This window comes from Macaca fascicularis, chromosome 3 (assembly GCF_037993035.2).
Source record: "Macaca fascicularis isolate 582-1 chromosome 3, T2T-MFA8v1.1".
In the NCBI taxonomy this organism is placed as follows: Eukaryota; Metazoa; Chordata; class Mammalia; order Primates; family Cercopithecidae; genus Macaca; species Macaca fascicularis.
This window is the reverse complement of record NC_088377.1, coordinates 133,212,630-133,235,641: the sequence shown is the minus strand read 5'-3', so window position 1 is coordinate 133,235,641 and position 23,012 is coordinate 133,212,630. Positions and strand designations below refer to the sequence as shown.

Below are 23,012 nucleotides of genomic sequence, written 5' to 3'. Positions count from 1 at the left end.
CACATACTCCAGATGTTAGATTGCTACATTACAAATCAATATGGCAGCCTGTCACAATGGCTTATTCCTGTAATTCCAGCACTTTGGGAGGCTGAGGTGGACAGATTGCTTGAGACGAGAAGTTTGAGACAAACCTGGGTAACATGGCAAAACCTCATCTTTATCAAAAATACAAAAATAGTAGCATGTACCTGTAGCCCCAGCTACTGGGGAGGCTGAAGTGGGAGGATGGCTTGAGCCTGGGAGGCAGAGGTTGTATTGGGCCCAAATTGCGCCACTGCACTCCAGCCTGGGCAACAGAGTGAGACCCTGTCTCTAAATAAGCAAGTAAATAAATAAATTAATTAATAAATAAAATAAAATAAAAAATAAAAAACTAATATGGTTGCTATAAGTGACCAGAGAACAGACTGGGGAAATAATGGGAGATAATATGTGATAATTATTATATATTCATGTTATACTTGGAATAATTTCCAGATTAAGCTACTTACAGATTAAATTGAGAGAATCTTTACTTTTACCTTCATTGAAAATAAGGCCCTATTATTCACTTTGAATGATTTTCCAGGGAATTGAATAATTCCCTGAAGCATCAGGTTGTCACCTAACAACCCAACTGGATATTTTTTCCTTATTATTTAACAGATTTGGAGATAAGAAAAATAGAGTAGGTTTTCCAAAGGGTTTCTCTTACTCCTAAGGCACTAAACCTATTAGAGATGATCGAAAAGAAAATACTTGTATCTTTAAGAGGCTACAAATTGAAAAATATATCCTCAGTTCTTCAGTTCTTCAGTTTCTATTGCCCAAAGATTGTCACTACCTCCTGTTACTCATTTCATTTGTTTTCTGAAGCCCCATTCTATTCCACTTGAGGGGAATTTCAGGATTACAAGTGGACACAAAGATGAACAAGTTCTAAAAAAAATTACCGATTTATTTTGTTTTGTATTATCCAAAAGACTGATTTAATTATATACCAATATTGAATTTTTCAAGAATGTCACTGGTGAAATTTGGACTCAGATAGATATACATTTCCAAAACCCAAAAGCTGTGATTATTTCCTGACTTCTAGTATTCCCTGTAAGACCTAATCAAACATGGATTTTTGTTTCTTACCACTTTTTCCCAAATGCATATTCAGTGCTGGCTACAGTATGTTTAGCCTCTGCTAAAGAAATTGCTTAGAAATTACTTATTTTCAGTGATATTGTGACATTTTTCTCTGGTTCTTTTTCAGTGACAAGTTGGATTTATATATATTTTATTTTTGTTTTTGTTTTTCAGTTTGGGAAAACTGACTTAATGGCTGTTACACTTGCCCAGTCATTAGCCCATAATATTGGTATTATCTCAGACAAAAGAAAGTTAGCAAGTGGTAAGTTTTAGTGCATGTGTGGTTAGTTGTATTTAAAATAGACTATTTGTAAAATATTTTGGAGCGTAAAATTTTTTGATTTAGTTGCTTGATGAAAAGAATTTGAATGGTAGTAAAAGATAAAAAAGAATTTGAATGGTAGTAAAAGATAGAAGATAAACAGCACAAACTGTTGTTTTCCAAAGTAATACAAATAAATATTTACATTATAGGTGGAAATTTCTATGACTATAGTGAACTTTAAAGCCATGTGATAATAAATTCAAGCTGAATTTAACCTTATAAGGGAAAAAATAAGCCCAGTTTGTTCATCATAAATGTTTAGTAGAGAATTCTAGGCATATAGGTTTCAGACATACTTTTTTTATGTTTTATTTAAAACATCTCTGAACGTGGCCACAGAGGTAGAATTTCCCTGTCAGGATCAGAACTGATAAAAAGCTTAGTTAATAAATGGACCTAGTAAAATATGCTAGGTTTGGTATCTATGAAGAATGTCTTTTCTCAAGTAGGTAAAATCACTTTACCCTGATGGTCAAATACTGTGTATTTACCATTAAAATTTGATGATTTCCATTTTTATTTTAGTAACAAACATTGTAAATATTTTTATAATCTGGAATCCCAGCACTTTGGGAGGCTGAAGCAGGTGGATCACCTGAGGTTAGGAGTTTGAGACCAGCCTTGCCAACATGGTGAAACCCCATCTCTACTAAAAATACCAAAATTAGCCAGGTGTGGTGGCAGGCTCTTGTACCAGCTACTCAGGAGACTGAGGTAAGAGAATCACTTGAACCCAGGAGGCGGAGGTTGCAGTGAGCCAAGATTGTGCCATTACACTTCAGCCTGGGCCACAGAGCGAGACTCTATCTCAAAAAAAAAGAAAAAAAAAAAAAGCTATTACCATTTATAGAGTACTTATTATATGCCAGATGATTGAATGCTGGTATTACTTCCATTTAGATACTCATTTAATTCTCCAGATAATTCTACAGGGCACCCATTTTTAGTCCCATTTTATAGGTGAAGTGACTAGATCTTACAAGAATATTGTCTCTAAGATTACACATATATCAAATGGCAAACTCAGGTTTTGAACCCTAATATTTCCTGATTCTGAAGCCCTTCTGCTTACCCAATAATTTTCCCCTGCGTTCTACCAGAAACCTTGGTGTGTGCAGAGACTTTCAAAAATGGTCAAGAAATTATGATAGTTCTCATAAAGGCCTGTGAAACTGAGATCCTTTAATAATGCCATAAAGTTTTTCATTCTTCCATTGGTATTTGATTAAATAGTTTAAATATGGCCATTAGTTAAAATACAATGGTTTTTTTGGCAAAAATTATATAATCTTGATAGGGTCAAAGTATATTTTTGTTGTATATTACATAAAAAACTATTGTAAGATGAATTAGAAAGAAGCTATTACTTTTTAAAAGGTATTTTAAGGAATAAAATGGAGATAATGAATTTAAAACAGAAACTGCTTTAGTGCAACTGTGTTCACTTTATAACAAGGCATGTGTGTTAATTTTCTCTTAGGTGAATGTAAATGCGAGGACACGTGGTCCGGGTGCATAATGGGAGACACCGGGTGAGCCATTTGTATTTGAAAATAACTCAGTCTTACATTCCCTGCTGTGCTGTTGTCTTCTGAGGAATATGACACTCAATAACTTAGTGCATGGAATCTAGCATTTATAAGAAATCAGAAATAACTATTCTTAATGGTTCTGTGTATAAAATATTTTTGCAAAATAACCTCTTATTTATAAAAACAATTGATGTCGATTAAGTTGGTAGACATCAGATATTTTTTTTTCTTTAGCCTTAAATCTAGGCTATAAATGTAAGAAATGAGGGACAACTTTGTTTTTGATGGCTTGCCTGCTAATTCCCTTTCCTTTCATTTCCTTCAATTCTAATTAAATGGTTTATAAACAGTACTGTGCTGGTAAGTTAACTCTTGAAAACAAAAATTAGAAAACAGCCTAGATTTGTAGATTTCTCACTTTTCTGAGGTGTAAATATTCCCACAATGGCTGACTTCAAGCTGTCACTGATGGCTTCATAATGTGGTATCACTGAAAAGGGAGTTGGGAAGAGAAATGTACAGTCTGCTCTCCTGAGAAAGGTTTTCAATGTATACTGTCCTCCCCTTCACAAGCTCAGTCATCAATGCTTGTCTTTTATTCTTGTAAGTAAATTTTACAGTTATCCCTTTTATTCCAAGCTTATCATTACTGCCCTAGTTTAAACTTTGGCCATCTTTTGCTGTTATTATTTTAATAACATTTCAAATATTGAGTATAAATTGGGTTCAGTGCTTGGGTGATGGGTCCACCAAAATCTCACAAATCACCACTAAAGAACTTACTCTTGTAACCAAATACCACCTGTTCACCAGAAAACCTATGGAAATAAAAAAAGTTGGAATGCTACTAAAATAATAATAGCAAAAAATGGTAAAAGTTTAAACTAGGGCAATAATGATACATTTGGAATCATCATCATTAAAAATGTATGAAGAATAAAACAGTGGACATTTGTACACCCGTTATCCAGCTTTTAAAAAGTAAAATACTGCATTTGTGGTTAAATCTCCCTTATGTCCTCCATTATTAATCCCCAACCCCAGCCAAGGTCACCACCATCTGAGTTTGGTTCCTATCATTCTCAAGTCATTCTTTATACTTCTACTGTTTAGTATGTATGTGTGTTGGAGTAAAACAGCATTTGGTTTGCATGTTTTCAGTTTATGTGAAATACATCATGCTGTATGTATTCTTCTGTGACTTGCTGGTTTTTTTTTAATCAACATGATGTTTGTGAGATTTAGCCATCCTGTTAATATACAACTCTTGTTCATTAAATGCCATTGTCCTGTTCAGAAATTTTGTGAGTCTCTGATGTCTAAAGAATGTGGTTCAAAATCTTAGCTTCATTATTTAGATGCCCATAATCTTTCCTCATTCTCATCTGCAATCTCTTTTTCCCCTACTATTCATGATTGGTTTGCTTACCATAATTGTACAGGAGTTTCTAGCTTTTTCGATTTGCTAATCATAATACTATATAGATTTTCAGCTTCTTAAATACTTGCTCACCGTAATTGTACATTAATTACCAACTTCATTTGATTTCCTCAATATATTCTCTTCATCTGGAATGCCTTTCCCTTTTTCCTCTATCTAACCACATTTCTAACCATCTGAGATTTGTTATAATTTTAACCCCTGCATTATAATTTAATCATGTGTACTTATGCTGCCTTTCACAAATTAGTTATAAATTTTTGAGAGATTGCTTATTATGTTAACACATATTTCAGACCTCACACCATAATCCTTTGTACAAACTTGATTTTCAACAAATATTTCTTGATTGTATTTGAATTTTGAACGCACAGGATATGTATAACAAGGAAAATAAATGATGGAGGGAATATATATGCAAACATGTGTTCAAAATATTTTTCCAGTCGGGTGCGGTGGCTCATGGCTGTAATCCCAGCACTTTGAGAGACTGAGGCAGGCAGATCACTTGAGCCCAGGAGTTTGAGACCAGCCTAAGCAACATGGCGAAACCCCATCTCTACAAAAAATACAAAAATTAACCAGGCGTGGCACACACCTGTAGTCCCAGCAACTTGGGAGGCTGAGATGGGAGGATCACCTGATTCTGGGGAGGTTGAGGCTGCAGTGAGCCGTGATTGTGCCACTGAATGCCAGCATGGATGACAAAGTGAGACCCTGTCTTAATAATAATAATAATATTAATAATAATAATAAAGTAAAATATTTCTCCAAAAATCTTTGGACTTTTTGCTTAGTAATGAGAGGAAATGATAAAAGTTCTATAGATGCAGTTTTAACAATTAATTTCATACTAGAGATTCTTGTCTTTTAAATCCTACGTAGTATATTTGATTATCCTGATTATTAAAATGTTTAATAGATAATCTGCATAGCATTAAGCATAATATACAATGAAGTCAAATGGCTACCTTCAGATACATACGGCTGTGTACACTGGAATTCTTACATTAAAGAGATGCAAGTAAGAGAAAAGCCGTTTGTATAAAACTATGGGATATGATGCAATAATTTGATTACGCCAAATATCACCAAGCAGCAGTAATTATGGACATTTGTTCCCATGGGTACATTCCCTACCATTTCTACTTTCTGAAGTTCTGTACAGCTAAATATTAGAAAGCAGGGTTGAAATGAATACCTTCAGTCCTATTTAAAGGTACAAAAATTAAAATTTGAAGAATGCACTGAATACAATAGCTATATTATTCTGTGAAACAGAAGTTGTGGGGGCAGAGGCAGGGGAGAGACATGATATCTGCCTTCAGATATTTGAAGGGGCTATGTTAAGGCAGAGGAATAAGGCTTTATATAGTTAAGAATACAGAACTGTTCACAAGTTAGAAGTCAGATGTGGAAAAATAAAGGTAAGAACAATCCACAAATTTTCAACTGTTCATATATTTTAAAACCTTCCCTGTTGGGGAGTATACCGTCACTGCCAAGTGTTGGAGAACAGACTGAGCTTCCTCCCAGCTCTGCAGTGGGCAGGAGGGTGGGCTTGGCTGTGACCCCTGAGGGTGCTTTTACAGAGAGGCCTTTATAGGAGGCTCAACTAGACTTTGACTTCTAAGAGTCCTACACCAAGAGTTAGTGACTTTTTACTTTGGCAGTATGGATCCAACTCAGGTTTTGACCAGTAGGATAAAGAGGGACTTTGGGGCTGGACATAGTGGCTCACATCTGTAATCCCAGCACTTTGCGAGGCTGAGGCAGGCAGATCACCTGAGGTCAGGAGTTCAAGACCAGCCTGGCCAACATGGTGAAACCCCATCTCTACTAAAAGTACAAAAATTAGCTGGGTGTGGTGGCAGGCGCCTGTAATCCCAGCTAATCCCAGCTAGTAAGGAAGCTGAGGCAGGAAAATTGCTTGAACCCAGGAGGCTTAGGTTGCAGTGAGCTGAGATCACGCCACTGTACTCCAGCCTGGGCAACAAGAGTGAGACTCCATCTCTAAATAAATAAATAAATAAATAAATAAATAAATAAAGTGAGACTCCGTTTCTAAATAAATAAATAAATAAATAAAAGGAGGGACTTTGAAAAAAGACCTATTTCAATTTGATAACTCTGGCAGAGATATGTTGGATGGATTAGAGGAAAAGGTGATAAAAACATTGGCTGGAGTAAAAGCATTGCAAGGAAAAAGGAAGTAATATTGTTACTGTAAAACAGGTAGCTTGGTTGGTCACTTCGTGGGTATCAACTTAATTATCATAACCAAGGAAGATTAAATGAAAGAGATTTTATTACTTTTAACAAGTAAGTAGAATACCATGGATAGTTCCCAAAGCAGTGTCTCCCTGAGCTGGAGGCTGTGTCAGGTTTTATAAGCATAGGGTAATGAGGCATGATCTGATTGGATCTTGCAATGAGGTAGTGCTAGGAGGCATTATCGGACTGGATGCCAGAGCTCAATCTGATTGGATACTGGATCCTGTCATTCAGTGTATATTAGTTTGTTTTTCATTGTTATAAATGAAAACCTGAGACTGGGTAATTTATAAAGAAAAGAGAATTACTTGGCTCACAGTTCTGCAGCCTGTACAAGCATGGCACCAGCATCTGCTTGGTTTCTGGTGAGATCTCAGGAAGCTTTTACTCATGACAAAAGGCAAGGGGAAGCAGGTGTGTCACGTGGCAAGAGAGTCAGCAGGGGAGAAAGGAGGGGATGCTAGACTCTTTTTAAACTTATTATCAGCCATTTCCTCTTGAAGGGCACTAAGCCATTCATGGGACTCTCTCATTAGACCCCAGTCTCAACATTGGGGTCATATTTTAACATGAGATTTGGAGGGGACAAACATCCAAACTTTATCATCGTGTCTGCTGCTTAATTCAGTTCCTGCTTCTCAGCTGAGCATTTAGATTCCTCCTGTGGTTGTACCATTGGTTCATCTGAGCGTGGTCAGGCTATGTGACCTGAGGGTCCATGGCAACTGAGAAACAATTCATAACATTATTACATAAAAGTTGAACCAGATTGGTCTGGTGCAGCTACAATATGTGTAAGAAACTTTCAAACGAAGAATAAAGTTCATGTCTTGTTAGGATTTGTTACTTGAAAAAAACCTGGTTCCTTTGCCGGGCAAGAACAAACAACTCTTCACCAGAATGCAGGTTTTGGCTGGCCCAGTCGCTCATGCCTATAATCCTAGCACTTTGAGAGAATCGCTTGAGCCCAGGAGTTCGAGATCAGCCTGGGCAACATGGGGAAACTTTGTACAAACTTAAAAATTAGCTGGGCATGGTGGCACATGCCTGTAGTCCCAGCTACTCAGGAGGCTGAGGTGGGAGAATCACTTGAGCCCAGGAGGTCCAGGCTGCAGTGAGCGGAGATCACACCACTGCACTCCAGCTTGGGCAACAGAGTGAGTTCCCTACCTCAAAAAAAAAAAAAAATGCAGGTTTTGATCAATGGGAGTTTTATTACTAGTCACAAGTACAGAGAGCTCTGGGAGTATTCTGCAGCCGAGTGTGTTCCTGAGGGAAAGCAACAGGAGGGTTTTATGGGGAGGTGGACGGGGAGAGGGTGTGTCATTGCATGTAGAAGAGGGGTCCCAGTGGTACAGATACAGTGAATCATTATGTCAGCACGTAGGTTTCAAGTTACAGTAATGAAGCTATAGTTCCTCCCATGGTGGAGACTTTAGCATGGTAATGAGGAAAGTTTACTTGGGCTCATTTATAAATTGTCAGTTTGTCCGGAGTTGGTTCCAGCTGACTAGGTGACCACATTCCGTACAAAGTGTGGGAAAGAGCAGGCTGCAAGGCAGGAGGCTGCAAAACAGGCTGATTGTTCAAGTTGATTAAATTCCTGTAGCATCTGGAAACCCTCCTCATCTGCTTATAGGAAGTGGAGGTGAAGGAAGTAAGGGAGTTCAGACAACTTAAACCCAAGACAGCTTTATTTGGAGAGTTTGGCATGAAGCAATTTAGAAATGAGTTTAGGGTAAATAATTGTTATAAATTCCATTAATTGATAACAAAGTATTAACTATGCTTAGAAGAAGTAAGGATATAAATGGACAGTTTTTGCAGGCTACTGGGAAACTTTATAAAAACTACTCATTCTTATCTTTTTTCCCTTTTTATCAAAGCTCAATGTAAAACAATGTTTTAAAAATATAGAAAATAAAATTTTGGTGACTTTTCCCCAGTGATAACCTTGGTATTTAACACTGTATAGTCAGCATTTTTCTGAGCCTGTTCTTCAACACTATGATCATTAATAACTGTATGGTATTCTGTTTTATTATTACATCACAGTTTAGTTAACAGTTCTTACTGTTGAACATTTAGTTTATGCTTTTGTTATTTCCTGTTATAAATTGTGTGACCACAAATATCTTTGTTCATACATCTTTGTGCACATAGCTAATTATTTCCTCAAGAAAAATTTCTAAAAGTAGAATTACTAGATCCAAAGGTGTGCTCTTTTTGAAGATTCTTAATGCATGTTGCCAAATTATTCTCTAATCAAGATCTTTTTTCTGTTGACCTTTTATTAGTTTTTTTTTAAGAATACTTAAAAAAAAAAAAAAAAACCTCATACCTGAAGAAGAGTTGCAAGATTAATAACAAAGAAACTTTTTGTCTGGTGGATCATAAATTGCTTAGTATGCCATTACTCCTAAACACCTGACTTTGCATTTTCTACAAAGAAGTATGTCCTCCTACATAACCACTATACAACCAGTAAAATTATCTAATTCTTAGCCTTCATTCAAGATTGTCCCAGGTTTGAATATTGTCGTTTGTAACAAAAGGAATCACATTTCGTTTTTATGTCTCTTTAGCTTCCTTCAGTCTGGAACAGTTCCTCTTTCTTTGACTTTTACCTGACACATTTATATTATAGGTCAGTTATTTTGTGGAATGCTCTGCAGTTTGGATTCTAGCTCAGTTTTATTATTTATGGAAGACTCATTATGAAATAAATTTTTTCCCAGCTCTCCTTGATTTAACTTGAATGCACATGCAAATAATGAAAAACCCACAGTAACTATTAGTCACCAAATGAAGAATTTAGAAATATTAATTGAACAAAACTCTTATAGATTGAATATAAATGTCATACATAAGTAGACTTTATTCCCTCATTTTAAAGAGTAATATACAATTTTAAGTGTTCAGTTTTCAGACATATTCACAAACGAGAAAGATGAGTTGAACCCAGCTATTGATTTTCTTCTCTTTTATAGGTATTATCTTCCTAAAAAGTTCACCCAGTGTAATGTTGAAGAGTATCATGACTTCCTGAATAGTGGAGGTGGTGCCTGCCTTTTCAACAAACCTTCTAAGGTAATAAGTGTGGCTAACAAGGTTTATGATATTAATTATCAACCTTTCTAAAATATTATAAATACACATTTTCAACTATTGAATCTTAGAGAGCTTTTCAACTTGCCCTATATGTACATATTCTAGATATGCTATATATCTGAATATTCAAAGTCAGCTTTAATGTTGGGCATTTTGGGCTATTCTGAAATAACAGTGTTTGCTGTCTGAAAAATTTCCACTTTCTTTTTTTTATAGCCAAGTGATGATTCAGAGTTAGTTTACAAAAATGGTTTTATTACTTTTCTTTTTTATTTTCTTGATGCTTATTTTTTTTTTTGGTTACCTAATCACAACTCATACAGGTAGAATGTAGGGGCATATCTACCCTCATCACTCCCTACCACTGCTTTTCTGAATGAGCAGTATGTTAAAATTACAAGTGTTTCTCAATATGAAAAGCAAGTCTTTCTAAAGCAGAAATGAAGACGGTCTTGGACTTTGTCACAGGCTTTTACAACTTGCAGTGCATCCTCTGGTTACTGACTAGAAAGAAGGTCTTCCTCCTGCATTTTGAAGACTTTGCATGTTAAAAAAAATGCTTTGTCCTTGTGAATTATGTGAACCGCGAAATGCTTCTGTGCACCACAGGGATATGCACCATTGCCTTTGAAATCAATTTAATTTACCTGGTTTAATTTTCTGTTCACTACAGTGAAATTTAGAAATTTCACTGAATTGAATTGAAAAACGAATTGACAATTTTAAGGCTCTTCAAAAGATTGGAAAGAATATTTGAACTGTGTCACTGCTGCCGTAAATCCTAAACAGTTCAAGTCTTTTTACCAAAATAACTGATTATTGTAAACCCAGAGTAAGAGAATAAGTGTGGTTTTCATTTGGATAAGTTTCCATATTGACTGTTTTTTATTTCTTATGATCTGTTTCAACCAAAAATGAAATATAGACAAAAGTTGACTCATTTGTAGAAGAGAGAATATTTAAAATCAAGTGGGTTTTGTTGTTGTTGTATATATTCTTTATTTTGTTTTTTTTTTCCTCTAGTTAGTTATGAAAGTATATGTGTGCATGTGTATGTCCATCTGTTTACTGGTGTGTGTACATTTTCATTCTATGATATGTAGACTTTGATTAGCTTTTGAATGAATATTATGTATCTGGCATATAACAATTATTTACTAATTTTGCCTATCACCATAGGATACATTATATTCAAAAGAGAACAAAATTGATGAAGAGCTAAACAATAAAACAGACCTAGAACATACACTTGGACAGGTCAAAATCTGCTTCAATCTCTGGGGAAAATTTAATTTTAGTTTGCTACAAAACTATCTTAATAGGAGGAGCTGTATTTTATATTAATTAGATCAATGGATATACTAATTTTTTGATGCTTTTTCTCATTGTCTAAGAAATAGTTTCCTGTATCAGAAGGAGATATAGTAATAAAGCATTTTACACAGATGGCTAAACTTAATCCTCAAAAATTTTCTGATGTAAATGGACAACTATTATTATTAGTATTATTATTCCTGTTCTAGATATTAAGGTCTCTGAGATGTTAAGTAATTTACCCAAGATAAATACTTGAGCCAAGATTTTCCTCTAGACATCTGACTCCAAATCCCCTGCTGCTGGTTTCAAATGAATTTTCAGGAGACAGTCTGGCTTGATTTTAGTGAATGGTTAGATCATCTTTAATTTTGATGACATTTACCAGACCCTATGTGGTATGTATGTTATATATATAAATATATAGGTAAACTATATGCTATGTATATTAAATATGAAAAGGAAACAGAAGTAGACACTTCTGTTCTAAAGTTCCAAGTTCTGAGCTCATGCTTTCTAGTTTAGGAAAATAAAACTATATTTTAGAATGACTTGGCAGGGCAGGTGTATTTGGGTATGGCACTTATGGTCTCTCAAAGTCTTTGATGTTGATTTTTCTATATTTTAGTTCACTTTTTGGTTTTCCTTACAGCTTCTTGATCCTCCTGAATGTGGCAATGGCTTCATTGAAACTGGAGAGGAGTGTGACTGTGGAACCCCGGCCGTAAGTCTCTGGTGGTTTTGATGTTATTTTCAAGGTAATTGAGGGTCATTCCAGGTCCACACACTCAGATGTATGGAGCAAGTGTCATGCCTGGAAATTTTATAGGATTTGTGGAAGAAAAATTATTGTGAGTTTGTACATTTATTTTAGAAAATATCCTGTTACTTTCAGGAAAGTGACACCATTTTCTGATGTTTTGAAAATGTTTATATTCCTTAGGAATGTGTCCTTGAAGGAGCAGAGTGTTGTAAGAAATGCACCTTGACTCAAGACTCTCAATGCAGTGACGGTCTTTGCTGTAAAAAGTGCAAGGTAAATAAACGTTAATGATCATTTGACAGAAAAAAAAAGAACATACTTGATTAAATCATTAAGGCTGAGTACATATAATCTAATAACAAAAATAGTATCTAATACATATTAAATGACTAAGTGCCAGGTGCTTTACAGGATCCTCACAAAATCTTGTGTGGTGTAGTTGCTTGTTATTATTCCTATCTAACAGATGAGAATACTAAGGCTTGTAGTGGTTAAGTAGTTTGCCCAAGGTCTTACACCAAGTAAGTTGGGGAACTAGGGCCTGAGCCCTGTTAATCTTCAGAGGCTGTCCTTTCCATACTTCCTGTGGAGCATGCACATTAAATGAAACCAGGTGTTACTAATGTTTAAATGATGTTTGCCTTTCTTGGTAAAGCCAAGGAGACTTTCAGTAGATCTTTTCTTGTTGCTGAGCTTGGTGTATCTCTCACATTAGCTGCTGAGGAAGCAAGGGAGTACTTTGAGACGTGATTATACCATGCATATATTATTGGTCCTGAAAGTTTAGAATGCATTTTCACACACTTTATGTTTTCATCCTCCCAGCAGCATCCTCTTACTTATCTCCATATATTTAAGCCTTTACATCAAGACTAACAATTGAGGCTTACTTCCCCTGAAGAAATCTAATTCTTGTTTTCTCATATAAAATCTGGTGTAATAGTCTACATTATTTCTATCTGTCTCTCACTTTCCTCTGTACATTTCATGGAGCAGAGCCAGGCACTTAGACAGTAATTGGTATACATTCTCAGTAAATATTTGTTGAGTGAATGAATAAATATGCACAGCACTCTCTTAGTGATAATTTACTGATTAACTTTAGTCTAATGAGTTAAAGGAGGATGGGATATGAAACTATATAGTGAGTATCTACTGTGTGCCAGAGATTATGCTAAGGACTTCAGTATCATCTTATATCTGAATTTCTCAACTCTGGCACTGTTGATATTTTTGGCTGGATAATCCTTCGTTGTAAGGGTATGTCTTGTGCATTGTAGAATATTTAGCAGTATCTCTGCATTCCACCCATTAGGTGCCAGCAGCACCCCTCCTAGGTGGGACAGCCAAAAATGTCTCCAGACACTGCCAAATGTTCCCTTGCAGGTAAAATCACCCCTGGTTGAGACCACTCTCTGAGATGATGCTCACAAGCACACTTTTGGGATAGGCATTATTGTCTTGATTTTTATAATTAAACAATCTCAGTCTCAGGAAGTTAAATAACCTGTACACAGGCTCACTCAGCCAGTAAGGAATAGATGTACAGTTAAACCCCAGATCTGCTCTCAGCAGTTTGTTGTTTCCACTCTACCACTGTGTCTCCTGGCAACTTTTTAAGACAAGCAGGCACTGGCGGAGATCTCTGAAAGCACTCTGTAAAAAAGAAGATTAAACCAAATGTGAAAGACATTCTTTGATTTTGGCTACCACCCCTGTTTATTCTGTCAACTTTTTCCACTGCCGTAACAAGAGATCCTGAATCATTTATCTTAATCCTCAGTGTTTTAAGTCGGCCCATCTATAAAATGTGTTTAATTACACTGCTTTCCCTTTGATTTATACAACTAGGCTCCCTGAGATATAATTATTTCAAGGAACAAGTAGAAAAATAATACAATTAAAATACATAAAATAAAATGGCATGACTGCTATCCCTCAAAGTAGGTTATAGCTGTATCAGTCAAGAGTCAAGTGAGATCTTCTTTGCCACTTTCTTTACCATCCTTCCCAACTCTCACCTGACACCCTGGACTCCTAGGGCAGCCAGAGGCAAGACAGTGAATGGAGGAGGGAGAATAGAAGAAAAAGATAAGCAACCATGTGTATCTCTATTTTTTTCTACAGGTATTTATAATAGTGTATCTATAAGCCAGCATTGGCATACTTTTTCTATAAACAGCCAGATAGTAAATAGTTTAGGCTTTGTGGTCATAAAGTTTCTGTTGCAGCTCAGCTTTGCCTTTGAAAGCAGCCATTGAAAATACAGAAACAAATGGGCATAACTGTGTTCCAATAAAACTTTATTTATAAAGATAGGCAGTCAGTGAAGTTTGACCCATGGGCCACAGTTTGCAGACCACTGCTGTTAAAGAGTGCTTGTTTACTTGTTTATTACTTTTCTTCTCCCATTATAATACAAGTTCCAGTAGGGCAAGGATTTTGGTTGATTTATATACCGTTGTATCCTAGCACTTAGTGAAAATCCTGCCTCACTATTCTTTCTTTTAGAAGTTTCCTGGAACTTCTTGAACATTATGCACTCCTCTAAACTACCCCAAATTTGCTCATATTTCTACTCTAGATATTCTAAAATGGTGGCTTGCCTCAGTCCCAAGGAAGAAGAGAAACATGTGAAATTAAATTTTCTTATTTCTTTATTTTTAACCCACATTAAGATGCAAGTTCCTTATGAGCAGGGTTCTTGTGTTTTGTTCTCCATTGAGTTCCCAGTAGTTAGAACAGTGCTTGGCATGTTATTAAATATTTGATGAATGGATGAATGAATACATATTTTGTTTGGATCTAAAAAAAATACTTGTTGAAATCCAGATTGGAGTTTATAGTGGGCAGTGCATGTTCTAGGAACAGCAGGAGACTCAAATGCCTATAGGGTTCTGAGCAGCTAGAGAAGATAAAGCTCATCTAGAAAGTGGGGAAAGCAGAATAACGTGTGCCTTTGTGTGAGCAGAGACAAAGCATGTAAGGATCCAGCCCTGAATGCTAACATTTTTGAGAGGGAAAAAGAGAAGGATTGAGAAGGGAAGGGGAAGTACTTTAACTATATATCTCAGGTCTGTTTCGTTTTAATGAGTACTCCTGCAATTCACATTTTTAACCTAATGAAGTTAAACATTTGTGTAATTCTCACACTTGCAAGAAGTATTTGAGATGATGGAAAACAGAAAAACAAAAACGCCTATACGAAGACATAAATAATAGAAACACTAGAAAATAGTAAAAGACCAAGATCTAAATCCATGTAAAAACAAGGCAGGGGAGAAGATGGGTAGAAGAAACATGGGAAGAAATAGCTTTGTCAGAAAATCTAATTTTTGTGGTTCAACCCAAAATGTAATTTTTAAATTCTTGGTAGATAAGGCAAAAAAGGATAATGTGATTAAAGTGTCAGTGAGAATGAAGAGTAAAGGGTAAATTCAAAAGCTATTTGTACAGAAAAATTACTGGAACCTGGACCAACTGGTCTGTCTTGTGGGATTTAGCAGTATAATATAAAGCTTATGTGTAAGGACTATGGAAATTACATCATACACAAGAAACTGTTTCTTAAAACTATTAAAAATTTTTTCAGTAACCGTGGTTTTGACAGATTACCATCTTACAGTAGTTTATTTCTAGCCAAACAATTTTCACTTTGTTTTTTTCAGATGATATTGTAAGATTTTTTTTTTCTCCCTACAGTTTCACACATTGATTTTTGTTCATTTTAGTTTCAGCCTATGGGCACTGTGTGCCGGGAAGCAGTAAATGATTGTGATATTCGTGAAACATGCTCAGGAAATTCAAGCCAGGTAATTTACAGAATAACTGCTCTAAACCTTATGGGAAAAAGTGGGGTTATCTTTAGTGCACTGACCCTCAAAGAGAAGTGTAAATGAACAAGTTGCTCATGTCTCTTTCACATCATTTCTCTATTTTTTTTTTAGGAATTTAAGTTTCAGTGATTGAAGCTTGAGCAGATGTTGAACATAATTTTGTCTTAATGTTGAACTAACCTCAGACTGCATGCATGCCTTAACTATTTTGTTTTTGTATTAAGTAGGTAGTACAAGGCATTTTCTTTTTGTCTACTTAGTAAAGGAAGAAACAAAAAAAACCTTTCTCTTCAGCTGATTGAACAAGAAGTCAGTGGAGGCAGGGACTCACAAGCACACTGGATTCTTAGAGAGGACCTTTTTCTTTCTCTTGACTCTTACCTACTACAGCTTGTATCGCCTCAGCCATTAATAGCTGCTCTTGAGTTTTATAGCACTTAGTTATAGATAGACAAGCTAGAGAAATTAAATAAACTTTGGTGGGGGTTCACAGATTTCAAAATGGTCAGTGTACATACAGACTGTCCTCACTTTGAAGGGTAGTGCCAAACCATAAAAATGACCATGCAAGCTGAGACCATGCAAAGTCATTTTAATAATCAAAGGAAAATATTTCAGTTGCTTTGCAGTCTTCAACAAATGCTGTCAGATTATTAAAAACTCTCTTACTGCTAGTTTTAAATGGATAGGAAGGTGAAATAATAATATTTATTTAGCATACTGTACCTTAAAAGAGAAACATTGAGAATTAAAGGATTTTATTTCTTTGTAAAAACCTTAGGAGTAGTTTGAATAGAGCTTGCCTTCTTATAAGCTTTATGATACAGAGTGAGCATATTTTCTATGTCTTGTTGAGCTGTCACACTCTTTTCTAAGTTTGGATCAGCTTTCAACATTTTATTCTTTGTGCTTTCAAAGTCATGAGATATCCCTGAGAGATGTGAAGATGTGAACGTGAAGTTTCTTGCTGGCATTACGCCCTCTGGGACATCATCACCTATATGTCATAATCACCTTATTCACCGATGTCATTAAGTCCTCCTTCAGCAAGTTCCTCTGGTTGCATGTCTAGAGGCTCTTGGACAGCAGTACTGACATTACCACAGTCAGCCATTTTTTTCTATAACTCCATTTAAAGGTTCAATTTGCATTTGACTTCTGGTGTCATCACTTTTCTTTGCCGCACTTCCATCTCTGTTGGCCAGTTTCTTCTCTTGATATTCTGTTTTTGCAAAATGGCACATGATATCACCAGAAGACAAAGAGGCAACATAATTGCACACTTTGCTCTCTGTTTATACTCATTCAATAATGCCTTATAATTTTTCATAATTGCTGCAAGGAAAAAAGTAGGATTATAAAGTGTGTCCTTTTCTGACATTCTTTTTTTTTTTTTTTTTTTTTTTGAGACGGAGTCTCACGCTGTTGCCCAGGCTGGAGTGCAGTGGCGCGATCTCGGCTCACTGCAAGCTCCGCCTCCTGGGTTCACGCTATTCTCCTGCCTCAGCCTCCTGAGTAGCTAGGACTACAGGCGCCCGCCACCGCGCCCGGCTAATTTTTTGTATTTTTTTTTTTAGTAGAGACGGGGTTTCACTGTGGTCTCGATCTCCTGACCTTGTGATCCGCCCACCTCGGCCTCCCAAAGTGCTGGTTCTGACATTCTTAAAGTGGACTTCAGCTTGAAAGTCATTATTTTCAGTATAAGTACTATGTTTCTTCTTATGGCAAAAGAAAGGAAACTGTAGTTATTGCTCCATCTATGCAGACTTACTCCTTATGTTTGTTTTGTTCCCTTAGCTTTCTTGCTCTGAAAAATAGTATATCTGTATGAATCAAGATGCTTTTAAATGTATCATCAATTGAGTCTATTGTAGTCAGTTCTTTTTATTTGCTGCTGTGTAATCAACTGTTTTTGCCTCTGGTAGATTCATATTTTCAGGGTCAAGTGTACCCATTGTTTTTCCTCTTGCTTTCTCTTTAATTTTTTAAATTTATTTTTTACCAAATACCCAGACTTCAAGGACATCCACTTGCTTTCTCTTGACCTCCTTTGCATTTTGTTTTATAGATGGTATAAGGTACTAGCCATATTAATAAATATGTTTTTAAAAATGAAAACATTAAAGGGTTTAGCTCAGCCTTATATTTTGCACCGCATTTCGTTCATAGTTGTTCTGTTTTTCCTAGTGTGCCCCTAATATTCATAAAATGGATGGATATTCGTGTGATGGTGTTCAGGTAGGTCACTTCATTTTTACCTATGTTTTTCACATGTACCAGCGTAGAAGGAATACTGAAATCTTATCAAAATAGGAAGATCAATTTAAATGTTTATAATCAGTTCTGAAGATAAAAGGCCTTTCTACTATTTATCTATTATTAGTTTCTTTTTCAGTTATCTGACATAAGCAGATATTGCATCGCTAATGGGTATTTGCTTTTCTGTTTTAGGGAATATGCTTTGGAGGAAGATGCAAAACCAGGGATAGACAATGCAAATACATCTGGGGGCAAAGTAAGTAAATAGTGTGGCTGGATCATTGTTAAAGCATGATATCAGGCAGACTTCTCAAAGACATGTGTGCTGGAAGTAGATTTTTGACCACTTTATGACTGGGGGATTCTTAAAGCTACCACAGGTTTTAGCAGGGACATGTTTCTGGAAATTAGAGTAAGGCACCCCTTTGAGAAGATAGCCCCACACATCTTGCTAGTTGGCAGTGCCTGTGGACGAGACAGAAAGTGCCTTTGCTGCCAGGCAGATGAAGCCCATGCCAGGGTGCACAGCTTGGAGATTAGAGCAAACCTGGATTTCAGCTCCGTGTATACTCTTTTCAGCTGAGTGCCCTGAAGCTAAAGCTTACACAACCATGTGGGATGGACATGGACCCTGGACAGGACGTCCTTAACTTAGAACAGCAGCATTTTATCTAGAGTCATTTTTTTCCTCCTTGGATATTTTTCTTAAACTCCAGTTGGCTTTCCTAGTTAGAGATGAACTTCTGCTGAAGTGGTTTTGCTGTCTCAGAAAGAAATGTTAATGTTTTAGCCTTTAAAGTCTGTCAGATTTTCAAAGGAAAATATATAACATTTAGATTTAAATTATACTCTATTTAAATGTTTATTTAAATGTTGAGTAATGTATTGTTTTCTAGAAGTACTACTAGCCCAAACTTTTGGAAGCAGTTTTTGTTTTAAACAGTTTCAGGAGACAATTTGTAGTAGAAAAAAGGCTATAAAAATGATGATAATTTTTAATTGTTATAAGTAAGTGCCACAATCCTTTTAGGAGGGGAAGTGTATGCTCTCTTTAAGCAATTGGAAACATTGGGATGGGAAAACATTTAGTCAGTCAGGTTTGTACTCTGAAAAAAGATATCATTTTTGTTTTATCCACTTGAGCAAAAATAGTAGCTGACAACAAGAAGTAGGAAAAGAAACTACCAACATAACTAGTTGTTTTTTTAAAAAATATACCAACAATTATTCTTTGATTAGTTTGCATTTCATCCTAATTCTTAGATAACTCTATCAACCATCCCTGGTTTTAGAAAAGATAAAAGCCTGAAAAAGATACTGATGTACCTCAAAATGTTATTTGACTTCCATAGATTTAACATGAATTCAAACCTGTCTTAAAGCGAAGTAAAATTGCTTTTGATAGCTGCTAAGAAGTGGTGAGCAAGGTAGAAATTGTACCACTGTTTCTTGAATCTATAGGATATAACTATTTTAATAAACTTGTCTTTATGATTAATAAAATATGCTGAATGAGAAATTCATGTATTATATTTAGCACTTAGATTAAAGAATGGAGTATATATTCAAGAAACTATTTGTTATTGCCTTCCCTAATTATTGGCCAAATTCTTTTTTTGTTGTTGTTTGAGATGGAGTCTTGCTCTGTTTCCAGGCTGGAGTGCAGTGGCGTGATCTCAGCTCACTGCACCCTCTGCCTCAGGGTTCAAGCAATTTCCCTGCCTCAGCCTCCCAAGTAGCTGGGACTACAGACGCATGCCACCACACCTGGCTAATTTTTTTGTATTTTAGTAGAGACGGAGTTTCACTATGTTGGCCAGGATGGTCTCGATCTCCCCACCTCATGATCTGCCCGAGTTATTAGCCAAATTCTAAGGAGTGTTGATTTTTGTAGCCTACAGCCTGAGTCCCAACAGAGATCTAAATATATTTGCTTTCTAAATTTCAAATGAGCTTTAATGAAAACCTGAGTCGTGGATATATATGATCCATGGTAAAATTGTGAACCATTGGTAACATTTTTGGAATTGATAACACTGTAGTCATGAAAAGTCCTTATATTACAATTTTTCTTTTCTGCAAAGATTTTGAGCAGCCAAATGTTACTTCCATCACTGATAGAAAATTTTTTTCTGCTTTAGAGGTGACAGCATCAGACAAATATTGCTATGAGAAACTGAATATCGAAGGGACGGAGAAGGGTAACTGTGGGAAAAACAAAGATACATGGATACAGTGCAACAAACGGTGAGGTGGAGAAGTCAGCCCAGAATTCATCCCCTGGTCAATTACAAGGGTACTTTTTTGAGTGAATGGGAAGTTTCTGTTTTCTGCATCACACAAAGTGTGCTCTTGCCTCCTTAACCTCATCTCTTCCCAGTGTTCCAGCATCACCTATGCAGAGGGCTTCCAAATCTTGACGTACGTTCTCACCTCTTTCCTAAGGCTAGGTCATGCTTGCAGCCACCTCAGGATTTTCTTACCTAGAAGACACCGTTTAGCATCCTAAAAGGAACAGAACTTAAAGCCACCAGAATATGCACTGAGTGCTATTGAATTGAATTAACTGGCTCTAACTTTCCCAAACCACCCCCTTTTTGCCAAAGGTCTCAATATTCCACTGTCCTTCTGTCTAGAAGGCTTAAAGTGATCCTTCCCTCTACACGTTGTCCAAATGCCAAATTACATTCATTCTTCCCTTTGCTTTGCCACCATTTGTCTTTAATTCATGTATTCACTTACATTCCTATTGCCATTACCTGAACTAAGACCTATATTAATCCTTCAACTATTACAAAATTCTTTTAACAGTTTTCTGTGCCAGCATTCCCTAGTGTACTACTCTCAGAATAATCTTTTGGATCTTTTTTACTGCCAGTTATTTGTTGAAAGTTCACTGGTTCCACATGACTAATTAATAGTGAGAACAGTACCCAGCACTGATTGAGTGAACACTGTGTACTAAGCACTGTATCACACTTTACATAAGCTATGCCATTTAATCTTTATGGCAGTTCTACCATTTTATGGAGGAGGAAACTGAGACACAGTTAATTTGCCCAAAGGCATGTATATGGAATGTAATAATAAGCAGAATTAGAATTTGGAGAATATGATTTCAGAACTCTCTCTTCACCACTTTGCTGAATGTCATAGTCTTGTTAACAAATTAAATGGAACCTCAGCTTGGCACTGTACCTATTCCACAATTGTCCCCAACCTACACTTTTTGTCATTTCATTTATATTCTTCCAAATCTAGCAAACCTTACCATTCCTAATATGTCCCTACCTCTATGCCTATTTTTATCCTCTCTAATCCTCCAGAAGCACCCTTTAATTCATACCATCATCAACCAAAAATATATCTATTCTTCAAAGCCCAGCTTGCAAAACACTTTCTATATATAAATTTCTTTCTGATTTACTCTAGAAATAAATAATCTCTCTCTTCTTTGAACTCCCACAGCCCTTTGTACTTATTTGTCCCTAATTTTATTTTATAAGTTGTTTATGTGTATGATTTATCTTCTCATCTAGAGTATAATTTTCTTGTGAATGAAGATTATATCTAATTTTCTTTATATATTCTACATTACATAGGTTCATATACATAAATGACATTCAAAAAAGTTTTGAATGAATATTTCTTCTCTGTTGAGAAAGCATTTTTGTTTATGATAGATACTGTAAAATGATGACATAATTTTAAAAAGCATTTTTAAAGAATGATAGTACGTTCTTTTCTATGTTGGTGAAAAATATAGGTTCTAATTTTTCTTTTTTCTCCATCTGGTAAAGTCTGATATTTTTGTATATAATCTTGCTGACTTACTAATTACTCTTCACAAGATATTTTAAAAATATGTTTATTGTTATCTCTACTAATAATTAAAATGTCTTGGATATAAATAATACATAAGATAGTATTAACAACAATAAAGATATTTTATAAGTTAAATTAGAATCATATGTAGTAGTTGGGGAAGTAGTGAAATATATTGAAGAAGGGATAATGAGCCTTTGTAGTTGGCATCTATAAACTAAATGGAGTCTATAATTTCTTCTTTAATTCTAGGGCAACAGGTTGAAAAAACATGTGTATTCCAAAAGAATGCTCATCCAAATATCATTCAGTTACCAAGTTTTAAAAAAAATTGGCTGGGCACAGCATCTCATGCTTATAATCCCAGTGCTTTGGGAGGGTGAGGAGGGAGGTTGCTTGGGGTCAGGAATTCAAGGCCAGCCTGGGCAACATAGTGTGAGACCCTGTCTCTGTGAAAAATTTAAAAGTTAGTTGGGTCTGGTAGCATATACCTGTAGTCCCAGCTACCTGGGAGGCTGAGGCAGGAGTATCACTTGAATCAGAAATTTGAGGCTGCAGTGAGCCATGATCACACCACTAGACTCCAACTTGGACAACAGAGTAAGACCCTGACTACGGAAAAAAAAAAAAAAAGAAAAGAAGAAGAAGAAATAGATTAGTATATCCAGTATTGTGTTATGGGAAAAGAGATTTCAATATAAAATAAGCCAATTTGATGGATTCTTTAAATACTTGAACTAATAGACAGTAAAGAAAAAGCTAGAAAACAATTGAGATTTTGGTACATTAATAAGAGTTTCAGAGAAGACACTTTTTAGAGCAGGTGGCACACTATTAGGACTTATTTTATTTTGTTTAGCATATGTGTAGATAATATACTTGATGAAAACCAAATGCTAAAATGAGAGGAGATTATTCTAACTATACATGGTTTGCTATATCTTTGGGAAAATAAGTAATTGGTAATCTTTTGATACAGGGATGTGCTTTGTGGTTACCTTTTGTGTACCAATATTGGCAATATCCCAAGGCTTGGAGAGCTTGATGGTGAAATCACATCTACTTTAGTTGTGCAGCAAGGAAGAACATTAAACTGCAGGTAATTATCTAACCATTCTGTAAGAACCTGAGTCATCTTATTTCTCAGGAATGCAGTTTAGGATTCCTTCCATTTTCAATTAACGTACATGTTAGTAAGTCGAAATATAAT

The 23,012-nt window shown here is 35.7% G+C and overlaps 1 protein-coding gene across 26 annotated transcripts in view; it reads left to right on the top strand.

The window, feature by feature from the left end:
- The window catches only part of ADAM22 (ADAM metallopeptidase domain 22), a 245,780-nt gene that overhangs the window by 179,870 nt on the left and 42,898 nt on the right, over window positions 1–23,012 (top strand). For all 26 annotated transcript variants that reach the window (XM_065542383.2, XM_045388728.3, XM_045388726.3 and 23 more), the window contains 10 exons: window positions 1,294–1,384; window positions 2,928–2,979; window positions 9,685–9,784; window positions 11,772–11,843; window positions 12,063–12,155; window positions 15,614–15,694; window positions 17,906–17,956; window positions 18,170–18,233; window positions 20,119–20,224; window positions 22,782–22,901. In XM_065542383.2, coding sequence (XP_065398455.1) covers window positions 1,294–1,384; window positions 2,928–2,979; window positions 9,685–9,784; window positions 11,772–11,843; window positions 12,063–12,155; window positions 15,614–15,694; window positions 17,906–17,956; window positions 18,170–18,233; window positions 20,119–20,224; window positions 22,782–22,901 — 830 coding nt within the window. The remainder of the gene's footprint in view (window positions 1–1,293; window positions 1,385–2,927; window positions 2,980–9,684; window positions 9,785–11,771; window positions 11,844–12,062; window positions 12,156–15,613; window positions 15,695–17,905; window positions 17,957–18,169; window positions 18,234–20,118; window positions 20,225–22,781; window positions 22,902–23,012) is intronic.